Source organism: Phaseolus vulgaris, chromosome 9 (genome assembly GCF_051622355.1).
Source record: "Phaseolus vulgaris cultivar YP4 chromosome 9, ASM5162235v1, whole genome shotgun sequence".
Taxonomy (NCBI): domain Eukaryota; kingdom Viridiplantae; phylum Streptophyta; class Magnoliopsida; order Fabales; family Fabaceae; genus Phaseolus; species Phaseolus vulgaris.
The window spans coordinates 40,234,381-40,242,897 of NC_143506.1; the positions used below are offsets into that span (position 1 = coordinate 40,234,381).

Sequence of the window (8,517 nt, forward strand, 5' to 3'; positions counted from 1 at the left end):
TCTTTTAATATAAAATATTACTGAAATAGGACATTTATAACAAACATATCAATCATTATAAATCCTCCATTCTCAGGTTCCACATCACTAATGTAGAAATCAACTGACACCAACACATAGGCATTCAAATATACTTCCAAAAGGCTAGTATATTAAAATTAGACTCAGAGACCTACACTTGTCATATATCATGTTCTTACCACTACATAGTCTCTCATTCAAAAAAATTTATTGTCATATGACACGGATAAATCCATATGATATGCTTTTATTAGTACTTTCAAAGCTTAGATTGAGTTATGTGAATCTCCTTCTACTCTCAACATTTGACACTCTTTATCTATATGATTTCAATATATTAGTAGAGTTAGGATAATCTCTTTCACATAGTCTCACAAATCAATACACTATCTTAAGAATCTCAATACAATATTTAGTCTAACGAAGAATGAAACTACAAATTTAGAGAGAAGACAAGAAAAAAAAAATTCTAGAGAAATAATGATTATATTAAAATAAAACCTAATTTTTACATTTATACACACTTTTCATTTTAATAATAAAATATTAAGATTTGAATTTAATTATACCACTTCTATCTCAAAATTATTTTCTGCGTCCTTACCATTTATATTTACGTTGACTTTAAACAAAATAATACAAAAACAAAAAATTAAGATAAAATTAAATATGATAAAAAATATATTACACATAAAAATATATTAGTGTAAATAATTTTATGATATTTAATATATCTATCTATATATATATTAAAATAATCAATATTGTTTTTTATTCTTATTCGAAAAAAATCTCGATTTCTTTTATTTGAAATTTAAATAAATTAATTGAATACTAATTTAATATACCGAGTTTGATTTTGTTTTGTTTTAAAATAATATTAATAAAATGAATTGAATTTATATGAAGTGTAAAATTATATTAAAAATTTAAATATTTTTTTAAATTCTACAATTTCATTAAATTTTATGGAAAAAATAAATTTAAATATTATTTTCAATTTATAATTATTTATTTCATAATTAATTATCTTTGATTTTAATTTATACTTAATTTTACTAAAATTAATTTAAAATATTTTTTTTAAAATATATTATTATTGAATTAATTTAACTTTTTAGTTATATTAATTAAATTCATTATAAATTTTTGAGTCAATTTCTTTAAATTCAAAGCAGCATATTTTTTGAATTATTTTTGTCCAGCTTCATTGCCTTTAGATGCTTTCCATAATTTAATAGAAAGTCAACTGAAGTGCTGGTAAGGGAGGCGCAGTTTAAAGATTAAAAAAAAGTACAATTATTGATCATAAAATAAGAGAATAAGAAGTTATGAAGATCTGACTTGTGTGCCTATAAAAACTAAAGCAAAGGAACACAACTTGAATATCCAAGAGAAGGTGGAGTGTGAGTGTGAAGATGTCTGGAGCAGAAGCAGAAGGAAAGAAGATGACGGAGGAGGAGGCGGTGGCGGTGGCGGAGAGCGGCGGAACAGCAGATGCAGAGAGGAACCCGAAGCTGAAAGAGCGAAAGGTGTCATGGGCAAAACTGAGGCGAGTAGATTCTCTGAATTTAGAGGCTGGAAGAGTTTCTATGGTCGCACACAATCCTTACAAGGTATATACATTATTATACGAGTTCATAGTTAGTTTATGAATGAATTATATATTATATTATATTATATTGGTTGGGTTTGAACAGATGGGTTGGAGGACAACGCTTAGCTTAGCATTTCAAAGCATAGGGGTTGTGTATGGTGATATTGGTACATCACCCCTTTACGTCTATTCCAGCACCTTCAACAATGGAATCAAACATGAAGATGATATTCTCGGTGTCTTGTCCCTCATCATCTACACCATCTTCCTCATACCTTTGCTCAAATACGTCTTCATCGTACTCTGGGCCAACGATAATGGCAACGGTAAATATCTCTCAACCGCCTCACTTTCTTCCTCTTCAAAACAAAAACCAGATCTATTTGCTTTGGTTTTCGTGTCAAATTTGTCCGTTTGTAAATACGAAAGAGTTAACTCTTTGTTTTTTCTTCACAGACTTATTCTCCTTTCTTTCTCATGTTACTAGTTTTTTAAATAACAAATTTGAGTCATCTTCATCAAATTCAATAATGTTATTTGAAAAATAGTCTTGAAGATGATGATGATGAAGATCCTGATTAACAATGACAGGTGGAGCTTTTGCACTGTATTCGTTGATATGCAGACATATAAAGATGAGTATGATTCCAAATGAACAACCAGAGGACAGGGAGCTTTCTAACTACAAACTGGAAACTCCGTCCAGTGAGGTAAAACGGGCACACAAATTGAAGCAGAAGCTTGAAGGCAGTCTTGTTTCACGAGTTGTGATTCTGTTTCTTGCCATAATGGGAACTTCCATGGTCATAGGAGATGGGATTCTTACTCCATCAATCTCAGGTTCCTCCATTTCTTATATCAAATATTTCACAAATTAATGTCACAACACACCTCTCATATTATTATATTGCTTCATATATGTGCAGTACTTTCAGCAGTAAGTGGGATCAGTAAATCGTTAGGTCAAAGTAAGTCATCAATGCCTTAACATTTTTCCCTTTCATCTCAATATTATTAATATTCTTAATGTGATTAATATAATATTATTAATATTATAATAATATAAATAAAAAATATGAATATGAATAATATTTTATTTTTGGATACAAAATTGTGAATAATAATCCATATGTGATGTTGAATTTATTTACGAATATAAATTAATGGATAAAATTTATGTGTAATGTTGAATTTAATTACAGATAGAAATTCGTGAGTAATAATTCATAGGTAATGTTGAATTTATTATGAATTCATATCTGTGGATAACAATCTATAGGTAGGTAATGTTGAATTTATTTATAGAGTATGATCTGTGAATAATTTTTTTTTCTATTCTATTATTAGTGTTATTAATATTATTAATATGATTAATGTTATGAATATTGTTAATATTATTAATAATTTTAATATTATGATAACAATATAAATAAAAAAATGTATATTAATAATAATTTATTTTCGGATACAGAATTGTGGATAATAATCCATATGTAATATTGAATTTATTCAAGGATCTAGATAGGTAAAATTAATGGGGGAGGTGTTGTTTGTTTTTGTGTGATTTTGTATGAGTTGGATCACACATAAAGTGATTCTTATTTATTTATTTATTATTACTGATAAAAAAGATAAAAAAGCGTAAAAACAAATTCATATTTGTGGGTAACAATCTATAGATAATGTTGAATTTAGTTACAGAGTATGATCGATAGATAATTTTCTTTTTCTAGTGTTCCTTCCCTTGTTTGCTAAATTTGTGGATGTAAAATTTCTAGACTAGGTAGCATTATTTCTACATATATCTAATATTCTATTTCTGTTTTTTTAGATGCTGTTGTGGGAATCACAGTAGCAATTTTGGTAATCTTATTTTCTGCTCAACGATTCGGTACTGATAAAGTGGGATTCGCATTCGCTCCAATCATTTTGGTGTGGTTTTTTTTCATCAGTGGAATTGGGCTTTACAATTTATTCAAATATGATATCAAAGTATTACGTGCCTTTTATCCCAAATATATATTTGATTATTTCAAACGGAATGGCAAAGATGGATGGTTATCGCTTGGTGGAGTCTTTCTCTGCATAACAGGTGATTAACATCTCTTCTTAATCTTTCTTCATTAAATTATATCAACCTTTTATTCCAACTAACTAAGATACATGTAATTTTAGGATCTGAAGCCATGTTTGCTGACTTGGGTCACTTTAATGTAAGATCCATTCAAGTAAGTAAATATATTAATTCTTGTGCTCAATTTCTTCACAGAAATTATTTCCAGCTACAATTGATTGAATAGTTGCACTTAAATTGATGATGCAATATAATGTGTTGCAGATTAGCTTTTCTTGCATTACATGTCCATCAATAGTGGTTGCATACATTGGGCAAGCAGCATATCTGCGAAAGTTCCCTCAGAATGTGGCTAATACTTTTTATGACTGTATTCCAGGTAAATTGCTTACTTTTAAAAGTCCATTTTTTTAGTATGATATTGTTAATAAACGCAGTTAATCAATTAAATTTTCTTCTGAGTGAATTACAATTGTGAATAACATGCAGATCCTTTGTATTGGCCAACATTTGTTGTGGCTGTTGCTGCTGCCATTATAGCTAGCCAAGCAATGATTTCAGGAGCATTCTCCATTATATCCCAAGCCCTAAGTCTAGGTTGTTTCCCAAGAGTTAGGGTGGTGCACACTTCCGTCAAACATCAGGGTCAGGTGTATATTCCTGAGGTCAACTACATGTTCATGATCGCATGTATTTTGGTCTGTGCTGCCTTCAAGACCACAGAGAAGATTAGTCATGCATATGGTAAGTATTCCTGCTTGTTCTTCTTATGTATGTTATGTTAGAAGGGATGACAAAGAAGTAATACTTACATGCATGTTTGTTTGAATATGTGCAGGGATTGCAGTGATTGGTGATATGATGATCACAACAACTCTAGTTTCACTGATAATGCTTGTTTTATGGAAAAAGAGTCTATGGCGAGTGGCTTTATTCTTCTTCGGATTTGGTTTCATTGAGATAGTTTATTTCTCATCTCAACTAACCAAATTCACAGGAGGAGGGTATCTTCCAATTGTACTAGCTCTGTTCTTGACGTCGGTGATGGGAATCTGGCATTATGTGCACAAAGAAAGATACATGTTTGAATTGAAAAACAAGATATCAAGTGCATATTTGAATGAAGTGGCGAACAATCCAGATGTAAGGCGAGTGCCAGGAATCGGACTAATGTATTCTGAGTTGGTGCAAGGCATTCCTCCCATATTCTCACACCTCATAGGTAGCATTCCATCTATCCACTCAATTGTTGTGTTTGTGTCCATTAAGGCTATTCCGGTGAGCAATGTTGCATTGGAGGAAAGGTTCTTGTTTCGACAAGTGGAGCCAAGAGAATACAGAGTGTTTCGGTGTGTTGTGAGGCATGGTTACAATGATGTGCTTGAAGATCCTGTAGAGTTTGAGTCGCAATTGATACAAAATCTGAAGGCATACGTTCAGGAAGAGAACTACTCTACGGTGGAGGCAGAGGTAAGTGAAAGTGCAAATGAACAAGCAACAATGGTTGAGAGTAGTGATAAGAGGGAAACACATCATTCCTCCAACAGAATAATCCCAAATCAATCAGCATCGGCCTCATCCAACTCCATTCGGTCATTGGGAGGGAGTGCCGCCAAGTCATCTGCTAACTTGCTTGCCCCACCCATCCATGGAGCTGAAGAGGAACTCAAATTCATAGACAGAGCATTGGAGAAAGGCATAGTGTATATGCTAGCAGAAGCAGAGGTTGTAGCTCACCCAAACTCCTCCATCTTCAATAAGATCATTGTGAATTATGCATACAGTTTCTTCCGAAAGAACTTCAGACAAGGTCAGAATTCCATGGCAATCCCACGCAAGAGACTTCTCAAGGTTGGAATGACGTACGAAATATGACACACCATTCCTGTCACTCCCTAAACACAATATATATCCACTTCGGTTTAGTTTTGTATTTTACCAAATCAAGTTCCCTCTTAACTACTCATTATAAAAAAATAAAAAAAAAACTTTACTCAACCACTTTTTTAACTCTTCCAAATTTCTAACATCTTACAAATCTCAACACTCCAAGATCACTAAATATAAGACAACACGCACATGCACGCGCACACACACCCAATAATTTTTTTAATGTATATAAAATCTTAAATATTTGGACAACTCTTTTACATAATTGGTGATGTTCCATATTCTTATGTGCATAAAGAAAGATGCATGTTTGAACTGAAAAATAAGATATTGAGTGCATATTTGAAGGAAGTGGCGAATAACCAGAACGTAAGGCGAGTGCTATGAATCAAACTTATGTATTATGAGCTGGTGCAAGGAATTCCTCCCATATTCTCACACCTCATAGGTAGCATTCCGTCTATCTACTCAATTGTTGTCTTTGTGTCCATTAAGGCTATTCTAGTGAGCAGTGTTGAATCAGAGGATAGGTTTTTGTTTCGACAAGTGGAGCCAAGAGTGTACAAAGTGTTTCAGTGTGTTGTAAGGCATGGTTACAATGACGTGCTTGAAGATCCTGCAGAGTTTGAGTCGCAATTGATAAAAAATCTGAAGGCATACGTTCAGGAAGAGAACTACTTTACGGTGGAGGTGAGTGAAAGTGCAACTGAACAAACAGTAGTGGTTGAGAGTAGTGATAAGAGGGAAACACATAATTCCTCAAACACAATAATCACAAATCAATCAGCATCAACCTCATCCAACTCCATTTAAAAAATCTCAACACTCCAAGATCACTAAATATAAGACAACACACGCACGCACGCACACGCACATACAATGATTTTTTTTAAATATATAAAATCTTCAATATTTGGACAACTCATTTACATATTTGGCGATGTTCCATATCCTTATGTGCACAAAGAAAGATTCATGTTTGAACTGAAAAACAAGATATCAGGTGCATATTTGAATGAAGTGGCGAACAACCCAGACGTAAGGCGAGTGCTAGGAATCAAACTTATGTATTATGAGCTGGTGCAAGGAATTCCTCCCATATTCTCACACCTCATAGGTAGCATTCCGTCTATCTACTCAACTGTTATCTTTGTGTCCATTAAGGCTATTCTAGTGAGCAGTGTTCAATCAGAGGATAGGTTTTTGTTTCGACAAGTGGAGCCAAGAGTGTACAAAGTGTTTCAGTGTGTTGTAAGGCATGGTTACAATGACGTGCTTGAAGATCCTGTAGAGTTTGAGTCGCAATTGATAAAAAATCTGAAGGCATACGTTCAGAAAGAGAACTACTTTACGGTGGAGGTGAGTGAAAGTGCAACTGAACAAACAGTAGTGGTTGAGAGTAGTGATAAGAGGGAAACACATAATTCCTCAAACACAATAATCACAAATCAATCAGCATCAACCTCATCCAACTCCATTTAAAAAATCTCAACACTCCAAGATCACTAAATATAAGACACCACACGCACGCACGCACACGCACAAACAATGATTTTTTTTAAATATATAAAATCTTGAATATTTGGACAACTCATTTACATATTTGGCGATGTTCCATATCCTTATGTGCACAAAGAAAGATTCATGTTTGAACTGAAAAACAAGATATCAGGTGCATATTTGAATGAAGTGGCGAACAACCCAGACGTAAGGCGAGTGCTAGGAATCAAACTTATGTATTATGAGCTGGTGCAAGGAATTCCTCCCATATTCTCACACCTCATAGGTAGCATTCCGTCTATCTACTCAATTGTTGTCTTTGTGTCTATTAAGGCTATTGTAGTGAGCAGTGTTGAATCAGAGAATAGGTTTTTGTTTCGACAAGTGGAGCCAAGAGTGTACAAAGTGTTTCAGTGTGTTGTAAGGCATGGTTACAATGACGTGCTTGAAGATCCTGCAGAGTTTGAGTCGCAATTGATAAAAAATCTGAAGGCATACGTTCAGGAAGAGAACTACTTTACGGTGGAGGTGAGTGAAAGTGCAACTGAACAAACAGTAGTGGTTGAGAGTAGTGATAGGAGGGAAACACATAATTTCTCAAACACAATAATCACAAATCAATCAGCATCAACCTCATCCAACTCCATTTAAAAAATATCAACACTCCAAGATCACTAAATATAAGACACCACACGCACGCACGCACACGCACAAACAATGATTTTTTTTAAATATATAAAATCTTGAATATTTGGACAACTCATTTACATATTTGGCGATGTTCCATATCCTTATGTGCACAAAGAAAGATTCATGTTTGAACTGAAAAACAAGATATCAGGTGCATATTTGAATGAAGTGGCGAACAACCCAGACGTAAGGCGAGTGCTAGGAATCAAACTTATGTATTATGAGCTGGTGCAAGGAATTCCTCCCATATTCTCACACCTCATAGGTAGCATTCCGTCTATCTACTCAATTGTTGTCTTTGTGTCTATTAAGGCTATTGTAGTGAGCAGTGTTGAATCAGAGGATAGGTTTTTGTTTCGACAAGTGGAGCCAAGAGTGTACAAAGTGTTTCAGTGTGTTGTAAGGCATGGTTACAATGACGTGCTTGAAGATCCTGCAGAGTTTGAGTCGCAATTGATAAAAAATCTGAAGGCATACGTTCAGGAAGAGAACTACTTTACGGTGGAGGTGAGTGAAAGTGCAACTGAACAAACAGTAGTGGTTGAGAGTAGTGATAAGAGGGAAACACATAATTTCTCAAACACAGTAATCACAAATCAATCAGCATCAACCTCATCCAACTCCATTTAAAAAATATCAACACTCCAAGATCACTAAATATAAGACTACACACGCACGCACGCACACGCACGCACACGCACATACAATGATTTTTTTTAAATATATAAAATCTTCAATATTTGGA

The 8,517-nt window shown here is 33.6% G+C and overlaps 1 protein-coding gene across 1 annotated transcript; it reads left to right on the forward strand.

The window, feature by feature from the left end:
* Positions 1-1,369: 1,369 nt before the first annotated feature.
* On the forward strand, positions 1,370-5,690 carry LOC137821967 (potassium transporter 5). Its single transcript, XM_068626792.2, has 9 exons — positions 1,370-1,637; positions 1,722-1,944; positions 2,210-2,458; positions 2,545-2,586; positions 3,450-3,710; positions 3,794-3,846; positions 3,957-4,071; positions 4,182-4,436; positions 4,531-5,690. The coding sequence occupies exons 1-9, from the start codon at positions 1,440-1,442 to the stop codon at positions 5,565-5,567; spliced, it is 2,433 nt and encodes an 810-aa protein (XP_068482893.1). The 5' UTR covers positions 1,370-1,439; the 3' UTR covers positions 5,568-5,690.
* Positions 5,691-8,517: the final 2,827 nt, after the last annotated feature.

Bases quoted from the DNA above. Each gene is read 5' to 3' on its own strand.
- LOC137821967 (XM_068626792.2), top strand. From the start codon at position 1,440: ATGTCTGGAGCAGAAGCAGAAGGAAAGAAGATGACGGAGGAGGAGGCG. The intron at 1,945-2,209 runs GTAAATATCTCT...TAACAATGACAG, and splicing joins GGCCAACGATAATGGCAACG to GTGGAGCTTTTGCACTGTAT. The intron at 2,459-2,544 runs GTTCCTCCATTT...ATATATGTGCAG, and splicing joins TCTTACTCCATCAATCTCAG to TACTTTCAGCAGTAAGTGGG.